General features: G+C 47.1%; 1 protein-coding gene across 6 annotated transcripts in view; it reads right to left on the reverse strand.

The window, feature by feature from the left end:
- Window positions 1–11,825, reverse strand: part of Atg13 (autophagy related 13) — a 28,280-nt gene extending 16,455 nt beyond the window's left edge. Inside the window, exons 1-5 of one of the 6 annotated variants that reach the window (XM_010612454.2) lie at window positions 11,290–11,825; window positions 10,820–10,869; window positions 2,099–2,180; window positions 1,379–1,459; window positions 845–964 (exon numbers count right to left, since the gene is read on the reverse strand). In XM_010612454.2, coding sequence (XP_010610756.1) covers window positions 845–964; window positions 1,379–1,459; window positions 2,099–2,167 — 270 coding nt within the window. In that variant the 5' untranslated portion in view covers window positions 2,168–2,180; window positions 10,820–10,869; window positions 11,290–11,825. Of the gene's footprint in view, window positions 1–844; window positions 965–1,378; window positions 1,460–2,098; window positions 2,181–8,303; window positions 8,329–10,819; window positions 10,934–11,289 lie in introns of those variants that run through there. The other 5 variants (XM_010612453.2, XM_010612458.3, XM_010612459.3 and 2 more) reach the window with 5 other exon arrangements.
- Between the last annotated feature and the right edge of the window lie 82 nt (window positions 11,826–11,907).

Below are 11,907 nucleotides of genomic sequence, written 5' to 3' on the forward strand. Positions count from 1 at the left end.
ACAGGTGTGTGTCGCCACGCCCAGCTGAACAAATGTATTTGTGAAAACTTACAGTAAAGTTGAGTGTGGTGGTACACACCTGTAATCCCAGAACTCTGGGAGGCTGAGGGCAATTTAGCAAAACAGAACATTAAAAAAAAAAAAAAAGAATGGGAGAGGCAAGGTGTTGTGGCTCACCCCTATCATCCTAGCACTTGGGAGGCTGAAGCAGGAGGATCACCAGTTCAAGGCCAGCCTGGGCTACATAGTGAGTTAAAGGACAGCCTGGAGGGAGGCTCTGTCTCAAAGCAGGCGGGGGGAATATAGCTCATTGTGAAGGCACTCGGTCCAAATCCGAGCACTGCAAAACATATAATGTAAGTTATTTTCTGGAAACAAATATAAATAAGGTGCCATAGGAGGTCAAAAGAAAGCAGTTAGTGGGCCGGGGATTTGGCACAGTGGTTCTACTGCCTGCCTCGCAAGTGCAAGGGCCCGAGTTCAATCCTGGTACCAACCAAAAAAAAAAAAAAAAGGCAGTTATTTATCTCTCCTCCGCAAAAGGGGAGATTTTCTAGAGCATGTGGGTCAAAGAATGAACAGAAAACTGTCATATGCAGAAGAGAGCAAAGAGCCCTATTCCACATTCCTGGAATATGTACAAAAACCATGAGTGCGGACTAAAGCTATTTCCTAGCACGCATGAGGCCCTGGGTTCAATCCCCAGCACAAAAAAACAGACAAACCAGACAAACCAGGACTCTTCCGGAAAACGAGAAGAAGTTCAGAAAGGAAGCACAGGACCAACCAAGGCTGAGAACTGAGCTGGAAGCAGAGGGTGGACATCCTGGAGGCTGCCCCTTACCTCCGAGGTCTTCAGCGAGATCTCCACACACATGGACCGCCCGACAGCGGGCAGCTGCCCCGCCAGTGCCTTCTTTGCTTCATGGGTGACCTCTGGGATGTCTTTGATCGCTAAGTTGAACTAGAAAACAAAAGGGACCTTGGCACGAGACCCCCTCAAGGAATGTCAGGGGGCCATAAAGGAGTCTGTTGGGCAAGGGACGTACTGTTTAAGGCCCCAGATCTCAAGTTGAAAGGGTTAAGGACTCAGGATAACAACCAGCTAACCAGGCAGGATGTTTGTCTACGGACGAAGCTTCCCATCTATCTCAACAGAAAGCCAAAACCCGGCCAGATACATTTGAGACTAATCTCTATAAGGAAAAAACTTTCTAAGTCAAGGGATCAAACAGAGTTAGATATTTTCACATCACAACTTAGTACTGCTGTAAATCGTGTACTAATTACTGAACTTGAGAACTTGACACTCATGTTTTGTGACAAACACCACAGAATATATATATACCCCTCCCTTAGCAGACAGTAGGAATTTTACCCAGTCTGAACCAGTTGGGGACGAAGATGAGCGAGTGCAAATCTTTTCACCAAGTCGAGCCTGGACAATCACTTGGACGGTCTGAAAAACAACCACCCAAAAGAAAACAATGAAAAGGGTCCAGGGAATGTAGCGGAGTGGTAGAGAGGGCTTGCCTTGGGTGTGTGGAGTTCTGGGTTTGAGGCCTAGCAGCTCCCCAAAAGGATGTGCTTCCTTACAAAGGTTAAAAACCTACCACGGTAGGGTTAAAAAGATGTCAATCATAACTTTACCTCAGGAAAGGGTAAAATTTAACAGAAAGAGACCAAAAAAAAAAAAAAAAAATCAGCTAAAACCCTCCTTTACTTCTCCACCGAACAAGAAAGGAGCAATAGGCGAAAGGCAGACACTGCAGGTCGGTTGCAGCCTAAGGAAAGATGCCCCGAGGGCTGCATTTTGGTCCCTGTCTTTGTTCCCACCCTGAGGGAACACACTGTGCCCATGACCTGGTAGAACAATCTGACATTTCTACAAAGAGCCTTCCACAAAAAATTGTGAACAAGTAGCTGTGGAAAACTGGAAGCTACTTTGTAGTCACGTCCTCATCCTCCACAGTCTGGTTTACAACAAACAGAAGTAGCCCTTAAAATGGGCGAGCTGCAATCTGTTCTATTCCATTTTTAGGGAGAAGCACAGGCATTACTTTGAACCACTCTTGGCCCAGGAGGATGGACGTATTACCTTGAGGGCAAAAAATTTAATGAACTTGTCCAGGTCCTTTCTGTCCTGGGAATTGAGATCAGTTTCCATTGCCTATAGGAATCTGTAACAGAAAAAAGTATCGATGAAAAGTGTGATTTATGGTACAGTTAAAAAGAGACTGTTACATCAAAGCATCTAACTACTAGATGTTCAACAGTTAAGTGAAAATGGAACAGAAAAATCTTCCTGTAACTAAAGATACCAAGGAGAAAATATTATGCTACTTTCTCTTGAGGACAATAAATTCCAAAATCCCACAGAGCTATATTTAGGAACCTAAAAAATAGATGAGGGGCCGGCGATTTAGCTCAGTGGTTCCACCGCCTGCCTTGCAAGCACAGGTCCTAAGTTCGATTCCCAGTACAAAAAAAAAACAAACAAAAAAAAAAACCCACGAGACTATTTTACCTAATTTTGAAACTTTAAGCTTTACATATAACTTATCTATTGAAAGTTCTATTATCCACGATACTTAACACCAAGGATGCATGGTGTTGTTCTTTTCCAGGCCTTCTCACTGAGCTGCGTCCTCAACACCTATCTCTTGTTTTGAGACAGGGTCTCACTATGTAGTTCAGGCTGATCCTGGACTCACTGCATAGCCCAGGCTGGTCTCGATCCCTTTGTCTCAGCCTCCTAAGTAGCTGTAATCACAGATATGTACAACATAGCTGGTCAGGACTAGATTTTAAGGAGAGAAAAACTTTTCTGGGAGCAGGGCAAGGTGGCACACTCCTCTAATCCCAGTACTATAAAGAGACCAAGGTGGGAGGATCACAAGATTCAGCCCACCCTGAAGAACTAAGAATCAAAAGTAAAAAGGGGGCCAGGGATTTAGCTTAGTGGTTCCACCTCCTGCCTCGCAAGTTCAAGGACCTGAGTTCGATCCCTGCTACCATAAAAAAAAGTAAAAAGGGATGGAGATATGGCTTAGTGCAGTGGCCTTGTGTTCACTCCCCAGTCACATACACACAAGAACAAAACTTTGCTGAGGGTGGGGATGTGGTTCAGTGGCAGAATTTTGGTCTATGTTACACGGCCCTGGGTTTGATTCCCAGCACTGCAAACAAAACAAAAAACTTTTGATAACGAAACACAACATGATTCCATTTATGTCCCATCAATAGGCCACCAAATCATTTAGCTTTGGCTGGGCTAAGACTCCTCTTGAGAGTCTGGTTACCAGAAAAGCCCTTTCTCCAGATAAATGCACACATATGGGAGCACTTGAATGTAATTTCAAGATAGCACACGGATTTCATGGAGCACGGTATCACTCCCCACCCAGGCGGAAGTGGGTTGAGACAGCTGAGTCTAATTATGAGGAAGAAAGCATTTAGGGCAGGAAGAGCAGGGACAGAGGTGTAAGTAACAGAGAGCCACATGGGCTTAAAAATCTTAAGTATCCCCGTTTCCCCCAGGACTGCACGCTGAGGGGCCCAGGCCGGAGCCTGGAATGCTGCATGAGAGCCTGCTGTGTACCCTGGGGCAGGGTCATCTCAGCAGAATGGCTCACTGGGCACAAGGTCCCTGGTAATAGCTCAGGCCTGCCGGCAAGGCTGAAGCTCCAACACAGGCATCCCTTGGGAAACAGGAGATGGGGCCAGTGGTGTCTAAGGACTGGGCAGACAAGCACGGCAGGATTTTCTCTCTCATTTTTTTTTTTTTTTTTTTTTTTTGTGCCAGGGATCAAACTCGGGCCCTTGCACTTACAAGGCAGGTGGCAGAACCACTGAGCCAAATCCCTGGCCCCAGCACAGCAGGATATTAAACGTGGGTAACTGAAGAGCAGTTTATTAAGGTTTCGCTTAACAGCAAAGCGGGGAAGAAAGGGGAGTTTTAAGGAACAAGACAAAAAGGAGAGAACTGAGGAAGGAGATGTAAAAGGATGCATTCTGTACACACCGCAACTCCCCATGATTGGTGGGATCATTACGTGCTGCTGCGGGAGAGTTTGAAGTGAGGGAGATGCTGAGGGGGTTCATGGCCGTCTTTCACTGGAATATTTTGTAAAATTTGTTAAATAGTCACCGTATTTTTCAAAGACACTGTGTATACTAAAGATAAGGGCAGGACTAGCTTAGTGGTTCTGCCACCTGCCTCACAAGCACAAGAACCAGAGTTCGATCCCCAGTACCCCCGCCAAAAAAAAAACAAAACAAAAAACTGCGTGGGATGACCACAAGTTCAAGGCCAGCCTCAATGCACAGCAAGACCCTGTCGCAAAACAAACAAAAGAGACAATGTAAGTCAGTAAAATACATATAGATACAACAAAGTCACACTATCTACACGTATAGCAAAGAAGTAATTAATTAGCCAGGAAGCCAATTTAAAATTGGTCCAGAGTTACTGAAACCCCTAGAAACAGGCAGAAGCAAGGCTGCACTCCTGAGAAGTCTCAGTCATGAATCAAGATTTCACACCCTTGGATCATCAACAACCAGCCAAGCCACTCCCGTAACCCTTTGTCCCGGCTTTCAGCAGCCAAGAATTCTCAAATTAGATTAAACAAATACAGGTGGCCAAGGCGGCACAAGCCATACTTCAGCTACTTGAGAGGCTGAGGCAGGAAGATTAAAAATTCCAGGGCAGCCTAGGCACCAAAAAGAAATCCTGCCTCAAGATACAAAATAAAAACAGGTGGGGTACAGCTCCATTAAAGAGCCCCTCTGGATTCCATCCTCTATACATCTCTGCCTAGCACAAAACAAACGAAAAGCAAACAAAACAAAACAAACAAACCCGACATCATATGGAAATAAAACACCAAGTATTCGAAGTAACAAGACAATGTGAAAAAGACCACACATCTACTACTGTAGGCAGCGGGGAGCAGGGAAACGTGAGGCAGGCGGCTCAGCCACAGCGCTGGTTTGCAGGGCTGGGGGTGGACACCTTCAGTCCACCAGTACTACAGCAGCTTGGACAACACAGCCAGACCCCTTATCTCAACAGCAACAGGAGCCAGGTGTAGTACAACACCCCTAGAATGCCAGCATTCTGCAAAGCTGAGCTGGGAGGAGCTCAAATTCAAACCCACCTGGGTAATTTAGTGACCTCAACATAGCCTGTCTCAAAAATTAAAGAATAGGGCCAGGGATGTGGCTCTGCGGCACCACGCCTGCCTTGCAAGTGCAAGGTCCTGAGTTCCATCCCTGGCAGCAGAAAACAAATGAAAACCAGTAAAGAGAGAGACCATAAGGCCTGTTTAGCAATAGGAGCACCCAAATCATCAGGCCTGTAAAGATCTGAGTGTGGCTGGGCATGGTGGTGACACACCTGTAATTCCAGCACTCTGGGAAGCTGAGGCAGGATTGCGAGGTGGAGCCTGGCTGAGCAAGTCAGTGACTCAATGAGACCTTGTCTCTAAATCTTTTGTAAGGGGAGCAGCCCTGGGTTCAATCCCCAGAACCACAAAGAAAGATTTATAAGAGGGGGCATGGAAATAGACAGTGGGGCCCAAAGTCCCCTGGGTCAATGTCTTATTAGCTGAGCAACTTCAGACATTAGGAGGAAGCCCCAAAAGCTCCAACAGGCCCTCAGGCCGGGATGAGCCAACTGGTCAACTTGGCTTTCACAGAGACTAACAACTGGGACAGAGGAGACAGGCGAGAATCGAGTAAAGAAGACAGACGAAAGACATGCTGGCCCGCCGGGTGTGGTGGCGCACACCTGTCATCCTAGCACTCGGGCGGCTGAGGCAGGAGGATCGCTGTGAGTTCGAGACCAGCCTGGGCTACATAGTGGGTTCCAGGTCAGTCTCAACTACATAGTGAGGCCCTGTCTCAGAAAACCAAAAAAGACATGCTGGCCCTCACAGGTCAGGTCCACAACAAAGTTCACAGGTGTTAGGAGATCACACATGTTAAAATATAACCCCCCCCAGCCATTTTATATCTTACTTCCGGGTTCTTTCCCGACTCTGAGTCCTTTCTCCCGCCGAAATTGTAAAGCGCGAAACTAGAGCCTCTCCAAGGCGCGAAATCCAAAAGACAACCTGGCTTGCGATAGGATAACAAAGACCGCTCCTCCCAAAGAAAGATCTTCCACTGCCCGCCCTATAAGTATCCCAGTGCTTCCTCTTCTCCCTCTCTCGCTCTCTGCCCTCTGCCTCCTGCTCACCTCCCTACAATAAAGATCTCCTGCCAGACCTCTCGGTGCGTGAGTGGCATAATTGGGTAAGGGGCACCCAACGGGGGCTCGAGACCCCTTTCAACAGGGGACCCGGGTAACCCACAGAGCGATGGCGGGGGGAGTCTGTGTACTTTGTTTTTTGTTTGTTTGATACCAGGGATCAAAGTTGGGTTGTTGCTCTTGTGAGGCAGGTGGTGAAACCACTGAGCTAAATCCCCGGCCCAAATCTGGATACTTTACGTGCAAACAGTTGAGACACTGGGCTAAAGAGGGGCTTCAAAAACCACCAACTCCTTGCCACGTGTGGCAGAACAGAGGCGAGGGAGGATGAGGAGGAGGATCGCCATGAGTTAGAGGGCAGGCTGGGCTACACAGTGAGACCCTGTCTCAAAAAAAAAAAAAAATATGGGTGAGGACCCTTGGCACTGGAAGGGCTACCCTGGTTCCCAGAAGGGGTCAAGGTCATCCACCACCATGGCAGCCAGGAAAGAAGGCCCAGAATTCAGTGTGCATGGCCTTGGAAGACTCTCGCGCAACTCTGGGCATCACCGGGATAGAAAGGCCTCTCTCTATCCCAGCCTCCCATGGGGCAAAGTATCACTCAGTTCCTCAGCCGTGTGGGACTCGAAGGAGGTAAAAGGTCAGTTTTCCCTACCCCCCAACTGCTGCTGCCTTCCTGGTGATACCAACAGACCCCACACCAGTAACTGGGAGCTGTTCCTCCTCCTGCTCGAGGCTGACTTGTCACTCAAACCTCTGGCAACTCATGTCATAGATGCCAGGAACCCAGCCAATCTGGCCCAATCGAGCCAAATTCCTCGGCCAGGAGTTGACCCTGAAACATGTCACCATGGCACCCTGGGGTGGGATCACTCAGCTCAAGAATGCTAACCTGTACACTGAAAAAAGGCAACATCCTTTCCAAAGAGAGGCTCCCCCCAGGCTAAAGCCCATTATTGATAAATCTGGCCGCAGGGTGGCCGTAGCCACAACAGGGCCTATGCAACACACCTACTTTGGCAGTAGTCAAAACGCTGGGAGAACATGGCTAGAGCAAGATCCCAGTCATCAATGAGGCCAGTGCCTACTCCCACCGGGGGCACAGCCCACACCCCTCCTGGCATGGATCCTGGGAGATACCAGCTGGCCATCCATCCTTCATTCCAAAGAAGCTTTCTTTTCTATCCCCTTGGGACCTAGCTCACACTATGTCTTTGCCTTTGAACTCAGGATCCCAAAATGGGTCCCACTAAGAGTCCTGCTGGACGGTCCTACCTCAGGGTTTTGAGACAGTCCTTCTCCCTTCCTACATCCTGGAAAGCTAAACGTGGACCAAGGAGGCCTAGTACAAGACCTCCTCCTTTGAAACCCCGCCAAGGCTCAGAGCCTTGGAATTCCTGGAGCAACAGCAGTGTCTTGTTATTCACAGAGCCCTTCCAGGAACTGGGGTTCAAGACAAAGAGGTAATTTAAGAGCAGAACTCACACATCCTTGGGCTAGGGCAGGTCACCAGAGGGACCAAAGGGAGGTGGATACCTTGACCAAAGTATCTGTTCATCTGTTCCATCACCTGCATCCTTTATGATGTCCTTTGTAATACAATGGTAAATATAAAGGTCTGTCTGAGTTCTAGGAGCTGGTCTAGCAAACTACCAAACCCAAGGAGGGCAGTGTGGGAAGTCTGGTTTGCAGGTTGGTTAGAAATATAGGGGAACCTGGATACAGTGCTATACAGATCTATAGTCCCATCAACGTGGGAGGCTAAGGCAGGAGGTTTGCTTGAGCCCAGAACTTGGATACTAGGCTGGACCACAAGAAAAATGGGACTCAGCTACAACAGTGTCACCTTCAACAACATTGGATGAGGTCACCCTAGCCCACAAATTATCTGTACAATTTCACTACAATGTCTAGCACATAGTAAAAAAAAGCGAGGGCTGGGGATTTAGCTCAGTTGGTCTGGAGCCTGACTTGCAAGTGCAAGAACCCGAATTTGATCCCCAGGACCAAAAAAAAAAGGCAAGTGGTCGGGCATGGTGGCGCACACCTGTAATCCTAGTACTCTGGAGATTGAGGCAGGAGGATCGCTGTGAGTTCGAGACCAGCTTGAGCTACATAGTGAGTTCCAGGTCAGTCCCAACTCTACATAGTGTGAGACCCTGTCTCAAAAAAACAAAACAAAACAAAAAAGAGTGTTCATGGTGACAAACCTACATGGCCAGAATATGACACCAAAACACACTAAAATATATGTAATAGTTATTAGATAAACTTTAACTATGTTTATAATGTTCAACTTTATAAAGCACGTGACTGAAAACTTTGAGAAGCAGAAACTATAAAAAAAGACATTCTAAAATTTAATGACAACATTTCTCAATGGTTGATTTTAACACATTAGAATGACAAGAGAAAATCAAGAAGGGACTGAAAAACCAGAAGTACTGAGGAAGGCCAGAGATGAGCATAGGAGTATCCAAGGTCATGCTCTCTTCACTTCCCAGGTTTGTTTCCTGTCAGGCCCACCACACCCAAATCCCTAAAAGATAATAGTCCTTCACAGCTGGGCACTCTGGAGGATCCCCCGGGCTACACAGTGAGGACAAGGCCAGTCTGAACCACATAGGGAGACCCGGTCTGCAAATAAATAAGGAGCCTGTGCCAATGGTGTGAGATACAGATTCAATACGGTTCCTTTGACTAGAGAGGAGGACATGATGCAAAGAAAATGAAAAGAAACCTCCTAGGAAGCTATTGCAGGAATTCAGATGGGAGTTGGTGATAAAACTGGATAGAGATGACTCAACCAAAGAAGGACATGGGAGGCTGAGGCAGGAAGATTGCTGAGTTCAGAGGCCAGCGTAGACTCCATAGTGAGTTTAAGTACACAGTGAGACTTGTCTCAAAAATACCAAAACAGGGTTGAGAATGTAGCTCAGCAGCACAGTTAGTGCCTGCCTGGCAAGGGCAAGGTTATGAGTTCAATCCCCAGTATCTAAAACACAAACAAACAAAAAAAGGGAGGACAAATATTTTCAGCAGAAGGAATAATTAGCAAAAGATTATAAAAGAATGACACTAGGTCGGGTGTGGTGACAAACCCTTGTAGGTGGGATTATAGGCATGTGCCGAGAGCCCTGCTGCAGGCCATGCTTAATTAACTAGCAACAATTTAAAAACTGTTAACAGAATAAACAAGGCCAACATCAGGTCTCTCCATAATTTCCTGAGAAATAAGATAGGGGAGAAAAACACTGATAAGGCTTTTATAAATAAAGAACTTCAGTATATGATGTTATCTCCAACAGACTTTATAGCTGGGGGTGGGTAGAAACACCTCAACATTAGAAAGAATGCACTGGGCCAGGTGTCACAAGGCTGTAATCCCAGCACTGGAGGCAGGAGGATCACAAGATAAAGGCCAAGGTCAGGCGGGAGATCCTGTCTCAGAAAAATAAAAAATAAAATGAACTCCTTCTGGTTGAGGTATAACTGAGTGGTGTTACTGAGTTAAGACTCCATTCCTTAAGCATCGCTAAGACTTCTCCAGAGATAAAAAGATGTAAATTTGAAAACAGAAAAGTTTATAATTTACCCAAAGCCATGATATCCACATATTACAAGACCTAGTAATAACAAAACATATAAAAACATGGAAGTTAAAGAAAGGGTCTAGGCTGGGCGTGGTAGCGCACACCTGTAATCCCAGCACTCGGGAGGCTGAGGCAGGAGGATCTCTGTGAGTTGAGACCAGCCTGGGATATATAGTGAGTTCCAGGTCAGTCTCAACTACACAGTGAGACCCTGTCTCAAAAAAAAAAAAAAAAAAAAAAAAAAAAGGGTCTAAATTGGGCATAGTGAAACACTTATAGTCCCACCACTCTGGGTGGCTGAGGGAGGAGAATCACAAGCTTGGACTTAAAACTTAGTGAGACCTTGTCTCAAAAAATAAAAAGCAGGCCTGGTGGCACATACCTGTAATCCCAGTGCTTGGGTGGCTGAGGCAAGAGGATAGCCATGAGTTCAAGGCAAGCTTTAACTACAGAGAGAAACTGTCTCAAAACAACAACAAAAAAAAAACACAAACAGGGCCAGGGATTTAGCTCAGTGGTTCTGCCACTTGCCTCAAAAGCGTCAGGACCTGAGTTCGATCCCCGGTTCCAAAAAACAGAACAAAACAAAAAAACCCACAAATAAATTAACACGATATAAATAAACAAAAATAATGTAGCTCTAGGTAAAGATGCTGAGTTTAATCCCCAGTACCAAAGAAAAAGGGGTGAGGAGTCTGTTGTTTCTTAATATATCTCCCAGTGAAGGTGTCCAATAAACTCTACCACCTTAGATGAGTTTTAAACTAAGTAGGATGAGAAAAGAGATAATAAATCTGTCGGTTGTTTTTTGTTTGTTAGTTTTCTTGGGCTGTGAGGTGGCAAGAGGGAGAAATGGTAAAAGTGAAATGCTAGCCGAACTGACCAGACTAACAGCTGGAAAGTAACTGCTTGGGAAAGTGAAAATCGAGATGTGTTAGTGATGAGCCCAAAAAGTTGCTTAGGCACTTACCCAGAGATTTATTAATGAGAACGGATCGCAGGTTTCCACGGGTCGTTCCACTGCCAGTAAGAAGATAGTCGTGAACCTTGGGTCCCTTTTTCACTAGTCAACAGTCACCCTCACCTACACGCGGAGTACATATTTGGCACTCAACAAATCTTGACTGGATGAAAATCGATCTCATAATTAGCACCCAAACCCGCAGTTAGGGTCCCGTCAATTACCTTCAGGAACCCTTATGATCTAACCCAAAGAACTAAGAATGTCGATAGGAAAGCTCTGGGGATCCGTGCAGACTGGTAACAAGTCAATGGGCCCTACGCCAACCCCATTTTCCAAAGAAATCAGGGCTTCCAGGGATTGAACCCCAAGTAGCCGGTTTTGACTTTCACAAGGTGGCCAAGGGGCCGCAAAACCATAGCCTCCCATCCGGGGGCGCTGAAAGATCTGGGGGTATCCCCCCCCCCCAAAGTTAGTACCTGCGAAGCTGAGGCACAGAGAGGATCTAGGAGCTCTCATTACGGAGGCCCGGGCCCGGGGCCGGCCAGCCGCGCCTCCTGGCTGAGGTTCTGAGCCCCAGGGCGGCAGTGGTAGCGGATCGCAGACAGGCACGTCAAGCCTCAGGAGGTTGCTGGCTCAGTCTCCAGGCGTTTTGGTCCCAGGACTGAGCAAGCTGTCGCACTCACGTCTTGTCTTCCTCAGGGCTCCTCTCTTCCGTCAAGCGATCACTCCTGCCTTAACTCAGCAAGCGATTGTTCCCCGGCACAGCCATCGTTAGTGTTTGTTTTCATTCGCTTCGGCGCAGGCGGTGGTGATGTTGGAGGATATAGGGTAAGGCCAGCTGCCCAATTTTATCCGAACTTTCGCTACAATTTGAAAGTCCTATTCAGTCCTTTGCTTCCTCGAAATAGCCACAAAGCCTTATCTCGTTCCATACACATGTTCTTGTGTAATTTTTAAAGCTCATGAATAAAAATCAAAGGCGGAAAGAAGGGGGGCTTTGGGAAAGTGAGTCCTTAGGGCTTTCTGTGGAATGTGCGGCCGCGAAGCGCAGACTGCGGCGGCCGTGGCGGGGAGGACGCGGCGTGGGGCGGGGC

This window comes from Fukomys damarensis, unplaced genomic scaffold (assembly GCF_012274545.1).
Source record: "Fukomys damarensis isolate Sample0158 unplaced genomic scaffold, DMR_v1.0_HiC HiC_scaffold_27, whole genome shotgun sequence".
NCBI classification, from domain to species: Eukaryota; Metazoa; Chordata; class Mammalia; order Rodentia; family Bathyergidae; genus Fukomys; species Fukomys damarensis.